Raw genomic sequence first — 22,804 nt, 5'->3', positions numbered from 1 at the left:
ATATTCATTAAACCTTCCCATGACTATCAAATACTAACCAATCTATTGGCTTTAAGTGGCAAGCTCCGTGAAGTTACCCTTACATTCTGTTTCACTACTGTGTCCCCAGTACAAGGGACCTACACACTGTGCAGCATAGTAGTAAAGGATTCAGCAGCAAATAGAGTCACTTATAAAGGCAGAGCACATGAGATAAATCATCCCTCTCGGCCAGGGATCAACAAACTTTCCCTGTAAAGGGCTAGATCATAATTCTTCTGGGCTCTGCAGACCACAGCGTCTCTCTCAACTACTTGACTCTGCCTTTGTATCGGTCAAGTGTCCACAGACAATAAATATGTAAATGGGAATGGCTGTGTTCAAATAAAACTGAATTTGAATATCATATAATTTCCATGTGCTATAAAATATTGTTCTTCTTTTGATTTTCCCCCAAACATTTAAAAAGGTCAAAGCATTCATAGATGACCATCTGTACAAAAGCAGATAGCAGGCTGGATTTGGCCTGTGGGTATCAGCTTACTAACAGAAACCTGTATTAGACCTATAGTTGGTTATTGCTACAATATAACTAAATCCCTATATATTTGCAAGAAATTTAATATGATGAAAAGGGTACAGACCTTTTAAAAATCCTTCTGAACCTCATGGTTCCTTGGCAGTGGCACAAATAGGCAAAGTAAATAAGCTGTTGACACACAGCATATTCCCACCTCAGAGGCCTGGAAGGATCTCAAGAAATATCTGATGTTACAGGTAGTCTACCTCACATCAAAATTTACTAGAGTGTTCAGAATATTGCTAATATTCTCCAAATAACTTTGTGTTGATGTTTACAAAAATATTTTTAAATTTACTGACAACTAAAATGAATTATTACAAGGCAATGAGGGTCAATAATCAACCTAATTTCAAAAGACCAATGCAAAAGCCATTAGACTGTCATTCTCGATTACTTAATTTACAGTTTTCCAATAATTTCACTAATGTAGGTTAATGAGATTTTACATTTTGCATACATAAAACCTATCACGTTGTACTTTGCTGACTCCTCTAAAACTCCAATGAGAAACAAAGCAGATGCCTTGAAAATCTTATAATAATATATGTATTGTTATTTCATGCTCTACACTAAACAAGAGACTTAGACTCATAAAACAAGAGGTGAGGGGTTAAGGCTAGTGAAAACTTTCCTAAGTTCGCTTTTAGCTTAGTCATGTTAGGTCAAGTCATTTAGTGCCCATCCATCCACCCAGATGGAAAATCCTTGTACAAATTATCCTGCAAACACTTTATGGAGCTGCGAGATATCTGCTGTGACTTTATGGGCTGAGCTTATAAAGTTAAGAATTCAGAAGTGCTATGTCCTTCTAGGTTCCATACACATGCACTTTGAAAATTTATTTCCAGTGACTTGCATATAGGCTCTTATCTAGTATAATTAAATTCAAAGTGTATGTAAGATTCTTCTCAATATACAAAGATTTTACAACAAAGTACAGCCTAATTCTCTGAAAAGTCAGATAATCTTGAAAGTTTCTAATCTTAAAACTGATCCATTGACTATTAACTGTCTTCCTTACTAAATTAATATCAACAATAATTAACATTTGAGTATACTTTGAGACAGAAGATATCAGTCACTATATGGATTACATTCTTGAATCCCACAATAACGTTATAAAGTAGGGGTAATTACCACTTTTAAGTCATGCAGACAGATGCTCTGTGAAATGAATAAGCTGTCCAAGGTCACTGAGTGCTCTGAAACCCACTGTTCTTTATACGCAACTTTGCTTACTTAAAAGTTGAGTATTTTAGCAAGGATAAGCAGAAAAGTGCCTTTTAACTTTCCATAATCTTTACGTCATTAGCTTTCACGGGTTTTAAACACCAAAAACCTCCTCCAGCTGTTAGGCAGATGTAACCCTTATAAATCCATGTGGTTTCCATGACAACTCGGGGCTTAGAAACCCTCCAGGCTCTCAGGGCATCTGAAAGTGGGAGGGAAACACTCAGCTTTCCCACCTCTCCCTTTTTCTGCTTTTCAACTCAATCATTATATATATTTTAATATTTATTTTAAGTGATACATAAAAACAAAGATTGTACTTATTAATGATGTAATGTGATGTTTGAATACATGTATACATTGTATAAAGTTTAAATAAAGTTAAACATATCTATCTCCTCATTTATCTTTTCTTCATGGCCAAAACTTTCAAAATTCTTTCTTCTAGGTTTTTGAAATACACATTATATTATTGTTATCTCTACCATCTTACTATATAATAATAGTACATGAAACATGTTGCTCTATCTAATTATAACTTGGTATTCATCGGCCAATGTTTCCCCATCCCTAGCCTACCCTTAATTTCCCCCAGCCTCTGATAACCATCCAACTTGTTTAGATCTATGAGTGAGATCATGCAGTATTTGTATTTCTATTCCTGCTTATTTCACTTAATATAAATATCTCTAGTTTCATTCATGTCACAAAAGACAGAATGTCATTTTTTGTGGCTAAAAAGTATTTAACTGTGTAACACATTTTCTTTCTCTAGTCATCAGTCAGGGGACATTTTAGTTGCTTCCATTTCCTGGCTTCTGATATTTCTTCTTTTGCTATTAAACCAACTATTGTGATTAATATCTGTTATTAATATACTATCACAATTGACACCTCTGTGCAAAAATGTTTATTTCTGTTATTTACTAACACATGAGTTCTAGAAATAAAATTATTGGGAAAATAAGAATATTTTAAAAATCCATGATATGCGTTGCCAGTGTGCTCCTTAGGAACGTTGTAAAACTTAGACTCCTATAGTACAAGAAGTAAAATCAAGAATCAACAAATGGAATGGATTCAAACTAAAAATCTTCTTCTCAGCAAAAGAATCAATCAGTGAGGTGAACAGAGAGCCTACAGAATGGCAGCAAATGTTTACCAGTTGCACACCAGATACAGCACTAATCTCTAAGATATATAAAATTCAAAAATCTTCACACACACACACACACATAACCCAATCAATAAATGGGCCAGGGAACTAAGATATTTCTCAGAAGATGATATATAATCAATCAACAAATAAATGAGAAAATGTTGAACATCTCTAGCAATTAGAGAAATGCAAATCAAAACTAAGATTTCACCTCACTACAGTCAGAATGGCAGTTATTAAGAATACAAACAACAATAAGTGTTGGTGAGGATGTAGGGGAAAAGGCACACTCATACATTGCTGGTGGGACTGCAAATTGGTGCAGCCAATATGGAAAGCAGTATGGAGATTCCCTGGAAAACTTGGAATGGGACCACCATTTGATCCAGCTATCCTACTTCTTGGTATATTCCCAAAGGACAGCATATTATAGTGACATAGTCACATCAATGTTTACAGTGGCACATTTCACAAAACGTAAATTATAGAACCAGCCTAGATGCCCTTCAGTAGATGAATGGGTAAAGAAACCATGGTATACAAACACAATGGAATATTACTCAGCATTAAAATAGAATAAAACTATGGCATTCGCAGGTAATGGATGGAGTTGGAGAATATTATGCTAAGTGAAGTAAGCCAATCCCCAAGAAACAAATGTCAAATGTTTTCTCTGAGGATGCTGATCCATAATGGGGATGGGGTAGTGGGGAGCATGGGAGGAAAAGGACAAAGGGGAGGGAGGACAAGGGAAGGGGCAGGGGGTAGGAAAGATGGTGGAATGAGATGGATATCATTACCCTACGTACCTGTATGAAGACATGAATGGTGTGATTCTACTTTATGTACAATCAGACACATGAAAAACTGTGCTCTACATGTGTACTATGAATTGAAATGCATTCTGCTCTCATATATGACTATTTAGAATGAATAAAAACAAAAAAGTATATATGAATAATGAGTTTCTTCTTTTAAAATGTAAGTAACCATAGATAAGACAATTCATCATGAATTTCTTCCTGTGAATTTAGTTGAGTTCCTTGCTTCGTAAGTTTCATTAAGGAAAAGATAAGTTCTATCAAAGAAGAAAAGAGAAAGTAAAAAAAAAAATTGAAGTAGGAAGCTGGGATGGGTCTAGAAGCAGTTTGTCCCAATAAGGATAAAATGGTTAAAGGATAATATGCAAGAAAGACACATGCTTTGAGGAGAAAATACTTGTCTATCCACAAGAATAGGAGATAAGTATATATCAAACATAATCTTCATCTTTAATGTTAGCTCTGAAAACATGAAATATAATTTCTAGTCTCTTCATATTAAAATGTTGGTGTGGAAATTTTTTTAACAAATAAGTAATGGTAAGTTTTACTGAGTTGGAAAGCGTCAGCTCCTACACACCTTACTTTTCCTATTCATTACTGAATTCACCTTTCTTTGGTACTTAAGCAAGATATACACTTAGAAGTATTTGGGGTGATACTTTTAAGAGCCTTGGAAAAAAATGAATATATTTAATTTTTAATTTAATAATGAGGTTCCATCATCATTCATTAAACTGAATTGCCTGAAACTCTGTAATTAGGACCTGCCTGCCAGATTAAGGGCACAGCAGGCATGGAGTGAAATGACATATATTCTGGAAAATCAAAGATATAGATCTAAAATTAGCCCAAACTTGTTCTCAAATTTGCTAAGAATGGGAATAGTTAGATAAAGCCAATTGAAATCTAAATGATTTAGGTGCCTTGACACAGGTATGAAAATTGTCTCTTTCCCTGCAGAGATGTAATCACAAAATAACCAAGTCCTGCTTTCTATTTTATTGTATAAGGCACAGTGAGTGTGTGAATGTTCATTTAATTTTAATTACCAGATTTCTACAAACATTTCAACTTTTGAAATTAAAAGGGTTTTTTTTCCTTTTTAAATTATCAAATGGCAACCTATGAATAACGATTTATTCAATAAGAATGTCACATGATTAACCATTAAAAACTCAAAATTATAGATTGCCTAGCACAATGCAGCATTCTCTTTGTGGTTTTCTAGACGGTATGTAAAAGAAAAGAAACACAATTTAACCCTGTTTGCATCCCAAACATAAAAGATGTTCTAATCCATTGCAACCTTCACGGCCCTGTGTGTGTGGCAAGGTGACTTTCCTTTCAACATGACATGGATGTGAGTTACAGCATTTCAAACAAATAAGTAACCTTTCTGTTAACAAAAGCCAAGCATCTTTTGAGAACAGCATAGGGTTTTAAATGATGGCATCCTTCTTAAAAACAGAGCCACACTCTGAGTGGCAAAGAAAAAAGGAAAAAAGTGACCATAGCAGGCTTGCAATTGCTGTTTGTAAAAGGTCTCCTTGATACCTGGGAACCCGAATGGCAGATGGTTCCCCCCATAGATGGCCGATTTCTCTAAATGGTATCAGGGCTCTTTGTGTCTAGACTTTATATCAATATTGCTATTTTTGCAGAGCATCTGCTTTCTTTCCTTTTGGAAGTCTGGATTTTTGGTGCATGCTATGCAGAATGTGACTGGCCCCTGGGGACTGAATCTCAAATGAGCTGCCTGGAAATATACTCCTACTTATTGTCCCAGTCCAATCAAATACATCCTATGTAAGTCCAATGGGGGAGGGCCCTTGGAGTTGGTGACTGGTTTTCTGCAGACTATGACGCATGTACCTTTTCCCCTTCCTGATTTTGCTTTCTATCCTTTAGCTATAATAAATCATAGCCAACTATACGACAATAGAATTAACCAATGATATGACTGTAGGATGAATTCTCTGAGTCATTTCCATGAATCACTGAATCTGGAATGGTCTTGGAGACCCCTAAAAAAAAAAAGAGGTAGAGAAATAATTCTTTTCCAGTGAGAATGCGTGAATAAGCTTTATTTATTTTATTTTATAATGTTCCTGTATGTACTCAGATCCAGACACTTGTCATTGGTCTGGGTACCTTTGATCTAGATTCCTTTGCAACTACTATGAATGACAAGGAAAGAAACAGCCCCCACACTGAGGCCCTCTGCCAAGTCTTTCCAGAAAGGCCAGGATGTGAGGAGAGTAGGAGTCAGAGCACTGAAGACAGCCCTGGAGGGTACTGCTGGACAACACGGACTTGGAGCAGCCTGCCTGTCAGAATCCCACCTCAACCATTCCTATCCCTACAGCCTTGGACAAGTTACTTAGCCTCTTTGTGTCTCCATTTATTTGTAAGATGTAGACAATAATATTCTACCAAATGTGTAGCAAGGATGAAATGAATTTGTAAGTACACGTACACATAAAACTGTAAACACTTAAAATGTTGTAAACACTTGAAATTTGTCATTATTCCTTTTTTTAAGTGGACAGGATTTAATCTATTGTCTTGAACAATTTAATCTACTTTTAAGACTATTTTTAAAGAGAACTTTTATATTCACAGCAAAATTGAGAGCTATCCTTTATATCCCCTGCTGGACACAGGCAGAGCCTCCCCATTACCAACATCTCCTGTCACAGTGGTGCACATGTTTCAACTCTTGAAACTCCAGTGACACATCCTTATCACCCAGAGCCCATGGTTCACAGTAGGGCCCACTCTCAGAGCTGATGTTCCCTGGGTTTCCACACATCCAAGAATCCATCACTGTAATACCACATGGTATATTTCACCATCCTCCAAATCGTTTTTACTATGTTCAAGGATGTACTGATGATTTTCATTTATAGCCTTTTAAAAAGTACACAAAATCTGAGTAGCTTTCTTTAAAAAGCTTCTGAAACAGCCAAGAAGCTTAAAAAGAATCAAGACATTTGAGCCTAGTTGGAAACTAATATCCCAGCGTAGATATCGGTGGGTAACAGGTAGATGTGCTGGGGTAAAATGCATTTGAGACATACTAAGGTAAAATTCTATTTTTGGCACACTGACTTAAGCGGATATTGTGCACAGTGGGTTTCCAAAAGGGCATGTGGAATGTCAAGTTTCACAAACTCATTTAATCACAGAAATCTTCTTTATATGAGTATCATGCAGAGCGAGTGTTCTGCTGCTCTAGTTACAAAAGAAGTATTAAATCTTGCTTCATGTGATCTGCAATAAGAACCTTCTAATGACTAAGGATACCAGAGTGAATGGTTATAGACTTTGGGTTCCCAATGATCATGTGTCAACAGGGGTAAGGAAGAATATCGTGATAGAATTGTTTACATCAAGCTCTGTAAACCAAGGAAGGACTCTCCTACACCTCTGGGTGGGAAAATCTGTGAGAGGAAATACTAATGAGGAGGCCCGGCGAGCTGGGTACATGAGGGAGACAGCCTCAGAGGCCCTGAAGGAGGGCCTCTATCACTAGAGGCACAGCAGAGGGAAGTGGGCTTCCTGGAGCTCACCTGTGCCTCACATGAGAGCTCTTAGGTGTACAGGGCAAAGGCTCTCCCTTTCAAAGTACGCTAAATAAATTCAAACAAAACAGGCTTCAAAAAATAGAGATGGCAATCAAGTCAACGTGAAAGGGCTATGATTGAGGCAAGCGTAAGAATTAGGGTATATTCAAGAGAGGGTTTCACATAATGTTCCCCTGGAAGTCTCATCCTTCCCTTGGTGAGATGCTAATAAAGGATAGACAGCCAGTTTTAAGAATATAAAGTGAAGAATCTGTCACTCAGCTGTCAATGGAAACTGCCTGTCCATAATTCCCTGAACAACAGCTTTGTATCTCAGCTCATGTTAATTAGTCTTCATGCTTAAGCCTAAAGATTTATGAGGCTCTGAATTTTTTATCTCTTTTTTTTGTTTTATTTTGTTTTGAAAAGAGATATACAAATATATGGAGTTGAACTTTAAATATTTTGTAGCTTTTTCTGATTTGCATAATCATCAAAATTTTAAATTTTTATAATTGCTAATAACACAGTTTGTCATTCTCTCTAAATTAACTATTATGTCATATCTAAAAGTTATTGGCATGTAGCTAGGAAAAACTGGAAAAGAGCACAAAAAATAGAAAATAATAGAATTTGTGAGTTGAGGTTGATCAATGCCGATGTTTTCAACTGCAGACATTCTGTGAAAATTTAAATAGAATCAAACCCAAGGCTTTGTCAAATTCAAAGGGATATTCTAAGTGATTCTGATTATGAATTGCAATTATATTCATAAATTCATTATGAAGATGAACTGATTAAAAATTTTTAAAAACATGAGAAACAAGAGATATTAAAAATCTCATAAGCAAATAATTTTAGAAAGTAAAACAAATTACTACCAACTTAAAATAGTGCTTTTGTATTTCCAGAACACTTACATGCCATGGTTTTTGATCATTACTACATGAAGATGAGAAAATCACGGCCAGAAAACATGTGGAAATAAGGCTTGTATGTATGTAAACTAACAACTCAAAAAATAATTTGTAGTTGAAGAAAACAATCACTCTATTACTTAAGAAAAAATTAAAATGTACAAATTGATAGCCAGGATTAAGTCTTAGTTGTTTGACAGTCATAGTTACCTGTCCCCCCAACTCCATTTTCCATCCTCCTACCCTCATCACTTAAGAATCAGTATCCTCATCTTTTAATTGTACTTAAAATACAAACATTTTTTGCTTAATTTCATCAGTAATCCATTTATGAAAAAAGTCATTCTATCTAAATGTCAATTGGAAGCCAATTTATGATTATTTTGACTGAGAAAGTTGTATTTAAACCCAAACCTCCAGTTTCCTAAAATGTAACTGCAACACATTTACACAGGCAACAGTCAGTATGAAAAAACTAAACTGATGAACCATTTTCAGCTTTCAGATGGCACTTTTACAGCATTTTATATTTATAAAAGGGAGCACTGGGTTAAAATTTTAGATAATCTGTCCTTGCCCATTGAGAAAAGGCTTCAAAAACTTAGGTATAAGTATTAGATGACAATGAGGAACCATCATCAGGAAACACTGGCTTAATAAAACACATGTCATTTGGTTTAAAACTTTTATATTTTCCAATTCAGAGAAATAAAAACGGGTAACAATCACCAGCCTGGTTTTCTGTCTCAGCTCTTCTTATTTATACAGTGCTGGAATCACCTGGTAGCCTGGACCAACCTTGTTATGTCTGTACTAGAAAAGAAGGAGCTGAGCCTCAACTCAGTCCTGAGAGCCCCACTCCCCGTTACACCCGAGTTGGTCGTCTCTGGTCATCTCTGTAGTTGCCGTTCTTTGGGCACCATGGTCCAATATTCTTGGCCACTGTTTTGACACCATACAGTGTGCTTCCAGGTTGGCAGAATGAACAGAGAAGATTAAAATCAGAGGCTGAGCCTAGAGTCTTATTCCTCTCAGGATGAGAGTCATCCCACCACTCTGTCCAGAACACAGCCTGGGTTGATCGAGGAACTCTAATGGAAAGCCAAAATACCCCCGTGTGGTATAAAAGAAGGCATTCTCCTATCTAAAGGGTGTTACCGTCACCATGCTACCGGCCTACTACCAGATCATCTCAATTCTTCTATGATATATGATAGCTCAATCTACATCCTGCGATACAGCTTAAATATCATCCTGTGATCCTGCCTTTAGGTAATTTACCAATATTAGATTTTTGGTCATTTGGGGTCTGGCCCAACTAGCACCCTAGCCTTACTGCCCCAGAATTGAGGGTGGTACAAGGCATAATGGAAATGTGAAGGCAGAGTGTTTGGTCGCCACATGGACTCCTATCACATTGTTGGTGACAGGGGCATTCATTCCCAGAGAAGCTAACAACTATGCAAGCACACATGTTTACTCCCAAAGCCAAAGGTGCTACCTGTTGAGAAATCCAAATTCCAACAACAGTCTTTTCACAAACAGCATGGACGCGGATCCTACAGCTGTCAGCTCTACCATTTCCCTCAGGACCCTTCAGCTCCTGGGGCCTTAACATCCTCATTAGGAAATAAGGCTAACAATATGTTTAATTGTTTATCATATTTTAAATTATATTTTTATTATTACATTTACAACATATTTATCTCCAGTCCTAATTATCCTCACTCATGGAAAAAAAGTTGTTATTTCACAACTTTTTAAGGGATTATCTAAATATTGCAATGAGTTCCTCAATCTCTTAAATATTAAAGAGGCATACTCAAAAATTCCCTTCCTAGTGACGGCCTTGCCAACTGTCCAGCAGAGAGAGTATCAGGAGTTAGTTAGATGACGTAGGACAGTTTCTCCTCCCGTTGCCAGTAAGCTAAAATGTATGGAAACATCATGGGTGGAATAATTATGAAGACTGAAATAGATGATTGAGTCTTGAATTAAAGAAACATCCAATGACCTAGGAAAATGAACATAAAATAACAAAGTGTACAGCGCTAAGAGACATTCCTCGTAACAGTGAACCAGCAGAGAACAAGTAAGACAAAGAGACAAAAGAGAAAGAGGGTCCAAGACTTTACAGCTACCTGGAAGGAGGCTGTAGAGGGTCAATTAAGGACTGCAAGACAGTCCCAAAGCCAACACCGCACATAAATACAGTCCACCTTATGATTTTAGCCAACTTAGTTTTCTAAATTTCTTCTTTTGTTTCACTCTCTTCACTAGAGACCCAGACCCGGTTGGCAGCAGGGCAGATCTGAAAGTGGAGACAGCCTTATTTTTGAAAGAGAAACTTAAAGACTGTTGAAGTTGGAGATAATGGCTTGTAAGAATTGTGTGTAATGTTGCATTAACTTGTAATGATCATCATTATTAAAGCTACAGCCAAACACTCACCCTGAGCTCTGTAGGACACAATTAACTATATAAAAGACATCATCTGTGCCCTCTAGGAACATGCCCTGAAAGTTCAAACACAGTGAGTTCACATGAGCAAACTGAACTACACTATACCTACCCTGAACAGTGCAGTTTAGAAATCAGACGACTCGGCTAAACCTTAGCTTACAAACTAACCTTTAACAACTGTGAATTTATTTTTAGTGCTAAAAACAAGCAAAGAAATATAAGTTTATGATGAGGTATTAAGGAAGTTTGGTTTCACCCTATCCCCAATTCACTGCATCCTGAAATAAAAGACTGGCCTCTTTGTTCCCACATTCTGAACACAAATAATCAGATTGGTGCCACCAATTTTGACAAGCCAGCGGCGTTAAGAGCCAGGGAGATAAGTCACATCTGGCCAGATCTTCAACCTGTTTTTGACTATGCTTATCCCTGCCTCCCCCGCTGTTGCCTCTGTTCCCGAAAATATGATTAATATCTATGCATTTGCAAAACTCTGCCTTGTAAGCAAGGCTGAGGCTTTCCATCCCAACGAGGTGGAGGTATGGAGTTAATGAGAAGTGAGACTGTGGGGAATGAATAGGAACATGCCAATGTTAAGGTAATTGAGCATGAATATCAAACACTGACTTGGGAACAGTCTTCATTTGCTGAAGGAAAGTCTGATCAGCTGGTGGGCAGATGGAACAGGCACTGATCTGCATTCACTGCCAACATCAGAATTTGTGCCTCACAACAGCCTATTACCAGGGAACCTTTGTTTTCCCATCTACAATCAAGGTATTTTTCTCTCCTTTTCCTTATTTTCTTACTTCTCCTTACACTTACATTCGTCTTTCCCTCTCTCCTTCCTTTGTAAAAATGGACTCTTATGTCTTCTTTTTAAATTTGTCTCATGTCTCCCAAGCTTTATAAAGAATTTAAGTATTATAATCTCAATGCCTGCTACTCCTTTTTAAAAAATGTGTAATTTGCCAGCCTCAGTTTAGAATAACACTGATGATGGCATTTCAGATAGAAGAATCAGAAGTGCTGTAATTTTTCCTTTAAAAACACTGCATTGCCTTCAAAACCTGGTGAAACCTTGAATTATTAATTATTTTAATGCACTTCTATGAGAGTCTATCATCCCCAATTATATCACATAAATATTCTTATATGACAAGGATCACTGGAAGATTTGCACAATCGTGACAAAATGAACACCTTGATGATCACAGGCTAGTAATAAATTGTATTGAATAGTTTTATTCAGAAAAGAGTAACAAGTATCAAGAAAACTAAACATTGTAGGGAAAACTTTCATTCTAAGTTTCTAGGAACACATATAATTATATATGAAAATGTTTTAGTAGTTTATAATGCAAAAAATAGACACAAATGTGTATCAACTGATAATCAGTTAAGAAAAATAGATTATATATATATTAAATAAAACTAAAAGGATTATTTGTGAAAAATATATAATAACTTTGAGAACCATAGACAACAATAGAATTCTATTATATGAGTTTATGTAAACTACAAGCTCATGTAAAATATATGCCTTTATATGATTGATCAAATGCCTATCTGATGGTGATAGAATTTCTCTAAGATTGAGTTTTCATGTGTCATTTTAAAAATTTCGATTCTAGATATATATTACGATTTCTATAATAAAACAGTATGAAAGTAGCTAAACAATGAATTCCTCAATCCCTGTCTACAGACCAACAAGATCAGAATGAACACAGTAAAAGCAATTATATGAGAAAGATCTTGGCTATGAACGTGTTCATGGTTTACCTTCACACTGTAGAACTCTCGGACTTCAGGCCTGATGGAATCAAAGTCTCCATTGATGAATTCAGGCAAAAACCTGAAAGAAAACAGTTCGTTGCATGTAAGGAACCAGACCAGTACATTTACTTATTAAACTTTAAAATTATGACTATAAGGACTAGAGAGAATACTAAGTTATTCCAAATGAAAAACAAGCAAGACTATTTTCATAGTGAATAGGAGTCATATCATACACTCTAGGTTTCAATACTATATGATTGAGGCAAACTCTGCAGACCCAACCCATTCTTCAACTCAGACACATTGTCAGCCAATATTTATCTTCTTCAATAGATAAATACCAAAGAAAGTAATAAGTTTAAAAAAGCTCCCAATTCAAAAACCCTAGCACAAATATTTGTCCTATACCCCTATTTCCTTCGGCATACACACAAAACCTTACATTATTTTACTCTCGTACAAGTTTGAATAGAACAAATCATCAGGAGGATTGAGCAATCTATGCCAAGCCAAAGTCAGCTCAAATATGTTTTCCAAATATCCAACTGACATATTTCTAGAAATGGGTCTTCTGCATAGGTTGAAAGAGTCTGAGGTTCTAAACATAGGAGGGACTCCCAAATGCAGCTGTTTTAATAATACTATGATTAACTTAGTTTCTTCCCTGCTGTTTATTTTTTTTTCCAAAACTCATTTTAAAAGCCTGCTCTATTCCATCTACATAAACCATCACTTATTATTTTTATATAAAATATTTACATGATTTGTATAATTTCTTCCCACTTAAAACACCTAAATGTGCAGAAAGGAAATATCCGTGATGACTTACTGCTCCTGCAAAACCCTTAGCTTCCTGAGGCCAAGAAAATCATATAATCAAGGGAATGTTCATTTTCCTATCCTACAAAAATACTCTTCCCTTCATATAACATGAAACTTCGATGAGCAACCATTCTTCTACCTAACTGCTCTACTTTGAAAGGAGAATAACACTTCTATTATGTCTGTTCAACAGGGCTCAACTGTCAAGGGCTGGACGAGGTTCCTAGTTAAAAGAAGATATCTCCCTAGATATTGCACGTGGAAAGACATGAAGGCCCAGAACCAGAAGGCAACTCTAGGTAATAAAAGCCAAGACACAAGGGGCTATTTGGCTCCTGGGGAAATTCTACCAATATCCCCAAGGGCTCAGATAAGGATTCAGGCCCATAAAATTTTCAAGGAAAAATATCCACAGCTGCCATCTTCCACTTAACAAACAGAAGAAAAAGAAAAATTCCTCATGGTTCAACTCTCTATCTGCAATTACCACTTGAGGACAACTGACCTGGCTACCAGTACACGGAACCAAGGGTGGAAAGACAGGGCAAAGGGGGCGGATAGAATAAGAAATATGGCTCAGAACACCTTGCACATGTGCTCAGGATAAAATTCGTAAAGATGATTGTGAAAAAAATAGTACATTTACCTTGTCCTTGAATACAAGTTTTTATGGTTCTTAATCCAATTGGAAATGCTGTCTCTTAGGTCCAGTTTAATCTGAGTGACATGTGTTGGGCAGATCTTCAAGCTACACAGTTTCCTAGCACAGTGGCAAGAGCATGATCTGTGCCACAAAGAACTGCTACAAAAGATCTTTCCAGAAGAGATCTTACTGGGAGGTCTCTTTGAAAAGATCTCTTTGGTATAGATCTTTTCTGGAAAGATCTTTTGGACTTAGTCCATCAGGTAACAATTTAGTCCTTTTTTATTATGGGTTTTCTTTTCTTTTTTTTAAAATTTGTTATATATGACAGCAGAATGCATTACAATTCATAGTACACATATACAGCACAATTTTTCATATCTCTGTATACAAAGTAGAGTCACACCATTCATGTTTTCATAGATGTACTTAGGGTAACGATGTCCATTTCATTCCACTGTCTTTCTTAGCCCCTGCTCCCTCCTATCCCCTTTGCCCTATTTAGATTTCATCTAATCCTTCCATGTCCCCCTCCCCCAACCACATTATGAGTCAGCATCCTTAAATCAGAGAAAACACTCAGCATTGTTTTTTTTGGGATTGGTTAACTTCACTCAGCATTATATCCTCTAACTCCATTCATTTACCTGAAAATGCCATGATTTTATTCTCTTTTATTGCTGAATAATATTCCAATGTGTATATATAGCACATTTTCTTTATCCATTCATCTATTGAAGGGCATGTAGATTGATTCCACAGTTTAGCTATTGTGAATTGTGCTGCTATAAATATTGATGTGGCTGTGTCCCTGTAGTATGCCATTTTTAAGTCCTTTGGGTGTAGACCTAGTAGTGGGATGGTTGCACATTCTCTTCAATGAGACCAGAAAATTTCCCAAACATAAAGAATGAATTGGAAAATCAAATACAAGAGGCTTACAGGACACCAAATGTACAAAATTACAACAGATCTACACTAAGGTACATTATAACGAAAATGCCTAGCATACAGAATAAGGACAGAATCTTAAAGGTCACAAGAGAAAGGAATCAGATCATATATGAGGGAGACCAATGTGTATCTTGGCAGATTTTTCAATCCAGACCCTCAAAGCCAGGAGATTCTGAAAGACAATGGATGCGAACCAAGAATCTTATATCCAGAAAAATTAACCTTTAGATTTGATGATAAAATAAAAACCTTCCATGATAAATAAATGTTAAAAGAATTTATAGGTAGAAAGCCTGCACTACAGAACATCCTTGGCAAAATATTTCATGAACAGGAATTGAAAGACAACAATGAAAATCAGCAGAGGGAGGTACTACACTAAAGGAAAAACTAATCAAAGGAGAAACAAAGTCAAGTTAAATGCCAAAAATAAACAAAAATGGCTAGGAATACAAATCATCTCTCAATTATAACCCTGAATGTTAATGGCCTAAACTCACCAACCAAAAGACATAGACTGAAAGATTGGATTTAAAAAAAAGATTAAACAATATGCTATTCAAGAGACTCATCTCATAGGAAAAGACATCCACAGACTGACAGTGAAAGGCTGGGAAAAATCATACGACTCACATGGACTGCAGAAGCAAGCAGGGGTTTCCACCTTCACATCAAAGAAAGTAGACTTCAAGCCAAAGTTAATCAAAAGGGATAAAGGATATTTCATACTGCTTAAGGGAATCATTTGTCAACAAGACATAACAATAATAAATATATATAGCCCAACAATGGAGCATATACATTCATTGCACAAAGTCTTCTCAAGAGTCAAACAAACCACAGCACAATAATTCTGGATGACTTTAACACACCTCTTTAACCACTGGATAGATCCTCCAAAAACAAGCTGAACAAAGGAACTACAGAACTCAATAATATGATCAATAACTTAGACTTAACTGACATATCTAGAACATTTCATCTCTCAACAAATGAATACACTTTCTTCTCAGCAGCACATGGATCCTTCTCTAAAATAGACCATATATTATGCCACAAAGCAACTCTTAGCAAATATAAAAAAAAAGCAGAGATACTACCCTGCATTCTATCAGATCATAATGGAATGAAATTAGAAATCAATGATAAAATAAAAATAAAAGCTAATCCAACCCCTGGAGACTAAATAATATGCTACTGAATGAACAATGGGTTGCAAAAGACAACAATTTAGTCCTTTTGAAGAGCCACAATAACAGAGCAACAATTAGATGAATGGCTACTGATCTAATTCTCATGTTATATAAAGGGAAGAATATTTTTGCAGGAAGTAAACTTAAATATTCCCTTTGTTTTATTATACACCATTCCTGGCCTCAGGAGGCTAAGGTGGTTTTGCTGCAGCAATAAGTCATCAGGGGCATTTCACTTCTCCACATTTAGGTGTGTTAAGTGGTAAAAAAATTCTACCAGGTCATGTAAAGATTTTATGTAAAAATAATAAATGATGATATTTGTAGGTATAGCAGAGTAGGCTTTCTAAAATGAGTTGCGTAAAAAATACACAGCCTGGAAGAGAGGTGAGGCAACTTTCTACTACAAGAAAGATGTGAGTTTGAATGAGCTAGACCAAACAATTTTTTCATTAACCAATTCACAAATATTTGCAGCACAACTATGTGGCAGAGACTTAGTTTATTTCAGAATAAGGCAGAATTGTAAAGGAAATGGAAGTACATAGGCTTATAAATTGCATTGTCTGATTTCAACATCTTCCTATAAAAGTTCTTCCCCAAAACATCCCTGCACATCATATCTACAGTTTTCAATTTTATTTTACACCTATTTATTCTGTACCTTATATTTTGCCCCTGTTGGAAACAAAAATCGACTATTATTTCATTTTTCTTTATATTTTTTTCTGTAAAATGAATTCACTCAGTTTCGAATTTTCTTTAAAATGCTTCCACATTACCACCAATTAACCTCAGGAAATACTTACAGGGACCACAGAATATTGATTTTGGATGAAGGATGAAGTAAGTAAATAATTCCTGCAATATCCCTATTACCCTCTGTAAGGAACTAAGATCAAAGACATCAAGTGAATTTGTGGGCAGGCCTAGTCTACTTCACCAGGCAAAAGGGCTACTAAAGAACTTTTGGTTTTGGACTGTCTGGTTCAAGTAACTTCCTAATAAGACTGACCTTGAGTTGCTCTCCAAATCATAGTTCCTCAGATATCTAGAACCAATTTGGCAGTTTCGAAATAGCATATTGATTTTGACAATAGATAAAATTGAAAAATAAAAGTTGGTGCACACAGGCAGCTGAGCATCTGTCCCCTTAGGACAGATCATTTTAGAACAGATCTTCCTTTATCTTATACTGTGAATAATGAAAGAAAGCAGTCATCTAAATTCACTTATATTTTCATATAAAATATTAATAGGAAAACAAAATTATATAGATAAAGAATAACAAACTTTGGTTAACTTTGAAAATAATTTTCTCGAACGTACCACACCATGTATTCAAATAGAATCATGATGCCTATTTCTACAAATACCCATGGCAAAAATACACCGGTAATCATGCTCAAATGACTACAATGATTATAACTTTTCATCATATAATACATTAGTTTTTGAAACTCTCTGAAATATACTTTTTGACACTGCAATTAAAAGCCCATCTCACTTTTTCCCAGGTGCCTGTTGCCATGGAACCTGGGCATTGTGAGGAGGTGCTTAATGGGATGACACTTTACAGATGTGGATGAGCTACATTCTGATTTCATGACAGTTTACACAAGAAGATTATTTTTAGAACTTTTTGGGGACTGACTACACATAGCAACGGACTATGGATGTGTGAATTTGTGTAGCCACCGGTCCCTTTTCTGCCTACCACTGACACAGATCACAAATGTATATCCTTTTGTGTCAATCTAGGGAAACTGACTCATTAATACTAAACAGTGTCCCAATCTCCTAACTCTAACTGCACTTGTCATTTACAAAATGTGAGTCCAAAAAGGGCTGAGATCTATAATGAACAGATGATCCATTCCATTTAACAATAATCAGGGAAGCTGATGTATTTAGAAAATATGGTACCAAGTCAAACACAAGATTAGAAGATAATTTCTGCTTTTCATAAGACCTTCTCTGATCCTGGTGAAGGATGTTGTCCCTGCAAAAAGCCGTTCTTGCCCCCAAGCAAGACACTATCATTCCCCCAACCTTCAATAGCATGAAATTTGTTACTTTTCATTTCATTTTAAGCAGTTTCTGTACATGTCCTTTGGCTTTTATCAGCTGGCGTGTTCTTTGAAGTAATATCTGTCTCTGATGGACCTCGTATTCCCCAAGCACCAAGTACATAGATGCTGAAAATGATACAATAAAATGAAGAAATAGAAGAGGAGGAACACGAGCAGGAAGAGGAAGTAAGAGGAAATAAAAGGGAGAGAAGAGGGAGGAGAAGGAAAAATCAGAGAGGGGGTGAAGGGTAAAGGAGAGAAGAGGAGGTAAAAAAAAAAAAAATGGCCAAGAAGAAAAGCTGCGAGAGGGAAGAGAGGAAAAGGAGGAGGCAGGAAAGAACAGCAAATCCTGTAGGTGCTCACTATTACCACTGCCCCCAGCATCTCAGCTGTCAATCAGTTAGCTTTTCTTCATGTGTAAAATGAGGATAATTCAAAGCAGTGATGAGGATTAAATATGTAAAGCACTTAGAAAATGCTTGGCACACAAGTAAGCACAATTAAAACTATTCAGTTAAAATATAATTGATCAGTGGAGAACCCAAGTAGCTTGCTGTAGTTTATAAGGCTGAAAGCAAAATCCAAACCCAGGCAGCCCCACCTTTGTTCTTTTTCATGGCTCAGTGTACAGCCTCCCACATACCCACATTTATTAAACGAACAGTAACATTCTTACAGAGAGCGCTCTCTACATAATGCACAACATGCTACTGATTGAGCTAGGCACTACTAACCTGTATAATTTATAAGGTTTTCCCTGGGGCTGAAGAAGGATTTTTGTCCAATTCTAAAAGTAGAACAGTATTTTGACAAAAGGTTACTGTTACGTTGTCTTAAAGAGAAGAATGTGTGAGAACACAGTTGATGCAGACTATGACTCCAGATACAAGAAGAAATAGTACCCAGTCTGCAGAGAGGAGGAACTGATCATTCACAGACGTGGGCCAACATTCTCTGCAGAAGTGCCTAACTTCACTCAAGGTTGGGAGAGAAGTGAGGATGATGCAAAAATATAATAAGGAGAAATGTTCCCACATTTTGTCTCAGTTACAGATGCAATCAGTTAAATGGTTTTCATAAATAAGCCTCTAAATATAGTAGTGGCATCAAGAGATATTTCAGTGTTTGAGTAACTTTGGATAAGAGAAAAAATCTTAAGAAAAGCACCATATACACAATGATAAATGAGCTGACCCATATATTTGACTACTTAAAAGTGCAATGACACATTTGTGGAAAGAAAGACAGGATAAGCAAAGTCAAATTATAGCACCTATATATGCAAAATATATAATCCTGAGGGACTGCTGTCCTTAATATAAGAGGAGACCTCCAAAGGGGGGAAGGGAAAAAAATCCAATAGGAAAAGTAACAGAAAATGAGAAGATCTATAAGAATGTGAGAACATGTAAATATAACTAATTATCAAGTGGACAGAGATTAAAGCATTACTAACATACTATTTTGTATACCCTAAATTGTCAAAAATGAAGATGCGTGAATGACCACGAAGGCTGAATGACAATATACATCCCTCATAGAACAGTGGGACTGTGAATGAGTACAGTCCACAAAATGCAATCCCACCCAGAGATCCAATCTATTAAAAAATATACCCAAGATATCTGAACAAGAAGAGCAATGTTCAACAAGATATTACGTGAAATACGTCATAAAGTATCATGTGAGAGAAATGCGGTAGCTTTGTGATGAGCTGACCTCTCTCTACTATCCTAGAAAAAAATGTCCACCATGTGCTATTAAATAACACGGGTGATATCTAGAAAACCATGTTCACTGTCATCTTGATTGAGCTGTTTTAACACAATACAATAAAAACAAACAAAAATACCTGTAAATATATTAGCAAACTTTATACAAGCATGAAAGAATAAATGAAGTTGAATAAATCAAGCTGTTCACACTAATTATCTCAAGGGATAAAATTAATTTTTCTGTGAAAAATGTCACAAAGCATATCTTTGGGGCCAAGGGTGTCGAACAGTCATGAAGTACTTGCCTAGCATGCACAAGGCCCTGGGTTTGATGCCCAGAACTGCCAAAATAAAACACATTCTTAATTTAATTTGATGACTAAAAAGAAAATTAATTATGATGCTTGGAACAGCAAATGAAACAGTGAGGATAAAATCAGAAATTAACTGGAAAGTCCTAGTCCCAGATAAGAATGTTAAATAGTTATTAATGGTCACTGAGGTTTGTTCTAATTGAGTCCTCTAGTCAAATCCTGTATAAGATAAGTAATGCCTCATGTCTTAAGATACTTCACTTCGTCTTCTCAAACTGAGTAGCCCTGAAATCATACCACATAACAGGAAATAACTGTGTCTCCCAAAACAATTATTCAACAATTTCTATATAACCTAATGAACATTCAGAGAAAACAACAATCATGAAATAATGGCAAAGGAAATACAGATGAAATTATCACATCATACAGTTAAAAAGACTGGGGAAAGAGAAGGGAGCAATGATAAAGAAAATACATACGTAAAACTGCCCCAAAACCTCGATTTAGACATAGAAGGAAATAAAAAGAATCTGAACGGGGAAGGAAAAGCCAAGGGCTCTCACCCTGGAGAGACCTTTTCAAAGACATACTCTGAGTCTCTGTTCTGTGACTGCTTCAGTATTTTATTCATACAATTATATGAATGATTATAATTTTAGTTAATTTCTATAACACTTCAGTAAGGTTAATTTTTTTATCATTTTAATTTTATGGTAGAAAGTAAAAAATGAGAGACATAGAGCCCTGCTTAGGTGTCACACAGCTTCAAAAGATCCTCCCGCCTGCTCCCCTGAGTGCACTGAGAAATGAGTGCTCTGACTGGCATGGGGAAATCTTGCTCCTCCTCCCTCACAGGATGCATTTTCATTTCTTCCCAAATCCCTGGCCCTTATTTGGAATCTGCTCCACTTGCATGCCCAAAGTTGCATGGTAACAAAACAGTAGAGTGAGGGTTCCTCACGGCCAGTCATCATCAGGCATACCTGGAACACGTTTCTTGACTTATGGTTTGTCTTAATGTATGGAGAAGTGGGGGAGAGAGGCACAAACACAAAATCACATGAGGCTCCTTGAAAGGATACTGCATTCTCGTTGGTAAACACAGACATGGATGTTCAATTCTGCAACTGAGCAATCAACATCAGCAGTGTGAATTTTATGGGTCAGTAAGAAATCAAAATACACAGGCTCCTCACATCTGCCTACTTGATGGTCAGAGGGAGATCTCTAACCTCCTAGAAATCCAGACAAAATATGTGAAACAACGGTATGCAGACACTGGACAGCAGCCCAGGACAGGGACTGATGTGTGATTCTATGGTGGTGGACACATGATGTCATCGTGCAATTGTTCAAACCCACAGAACCCATGACTCCAAGAGTGCACCTATGAAATCTGGGTGACAATGACTCACCACTGCAGGTTTACTCACCCTTGCAGCAAATGTTCCACTTTAGTGGGAGATGATGATCATGAGGAAGCAGAGCATGTGTGGGACAGGTGGTAACTTGGATATCTTTATGACTTTCTCTTGATTTTGCTATGAAATTAAAACTGTTCTTCAAAATTGTAAATTTACAAAAATGTAAATCAATGGAGGTGTAACCGATGTGATTCTGCAATCTGTATACGGGGTAAAAATGGGAGTTCATATCCCACTTGAATCAAAGTATGAAATATGATATATCAAGAACGATGTGATGTTTTGAACAACCAACAATAAAAATTAATAAAAAAATAAATAAATAATTTTAAAAAATTAAATTTAAAAAGTGGAGAAAGGATCTTAACAAGGGATAAAACAGTGTGACAATCAAGCATAAAACACAAAGTTACCATTTCACCAGCAATTCCATTCCCAGGAATGTAGGTGACAGAAATTATCACATATATGCAAACAAAATCTTACAAATCTAATGTTTTTAGCAGCATTAGTTACAATAACCAATAACCTAATGTCCATGGATGGATGAGGAATGATATGTGATACAACTTGTATAACCCTCAAAAATATTTTAAGTGATTGTACACGGATATATTAATATACATTAATATCAATATACGTAGCCCCATTCACAATAGTCAAGTTATGGAACCAGCCCAGATGCCCATCAACAGACGAATGAGTAAAGAAAATATGATATACATGCACACTTGGAGTTTGACTGAGCCATTAAAAAGAATGAAATTATGGCATTTGCTAATAAGTGGATGAACTAGAGAACACCATGCTAAGTGCTAAGATCCATGTTAAATAAGCCGGATCCAGAAAGTCAAGAGTCAAGTGTTTTCTCTTGTGTGGACGCTAGACCAAAATAAGGAATTAAGGGGTGTGTGTTGGGGTGGGGGGGGAATCCCATGAAAATAGAAGGGATATCAGTGGAACAGGGAAAGAGATTGAGGCAGGGGAAGAAGGAGGGGAAAATGAAAGAATGGTGGAATGAAACTGACCAAATTATCCCATGAGCATACATGAACAGTGATTTTTGCCTTTATGTATATGTACAATGCAGTATTAAAAAACTATTGTATGATTGTGTCCAAATGAACCCCAATATTACATATAACTCTATTGCATAAATAA

General features: G+C 36.3%; 1 protein-coding gene across 3 annotated transcripts in view; it reads right to left on the bottom strand.

Annotated features, from left to right (window-relative positions):
• Nucleotides 1–22,804, bottom strand: part of Tpk1 (thiamin pyrophosphokinase 1) — a 340,045-nt gene that overhangs the window by 175,478 nt on the left and 141,763 nt on the right. For all 3 annotated transcript variants that reach the window (XM_076859623.2, XM_076859627.2, XM_076859619.2), the window contains one exon: nt 12,507–12,579. In XM_076859623.2, the coding sequence (XP_076715738.1) occupies nt 12,507–12,579 (73 nt within the window). The remainder of the gene's footprint in view (nt 1–12,506; nt 12,580–22,804) is intronic.

The sequence above is a fragment of the Callospermophilus lateralis genome, chromosome 1, assembly GCF_048772815.1.
Source record: "Callospermophilus lateralis isolate mCalLat2 chromosome 1, mCalLat2.hap1, whole genome shotgun sequence".
Taxonomy (NCBI): domain Eukaryota; kingdom Metazoa; phylum Chordata; class Mammalia; order Rodentia; family Sciuridae; genus Callospermophilus; species Callospermophilus lateralis.
The sequence above is the reverse complement of the archived record's forward strand: the minus strand, read 5'-3'. Positions and strand labels throughout refer to the sequence as shown.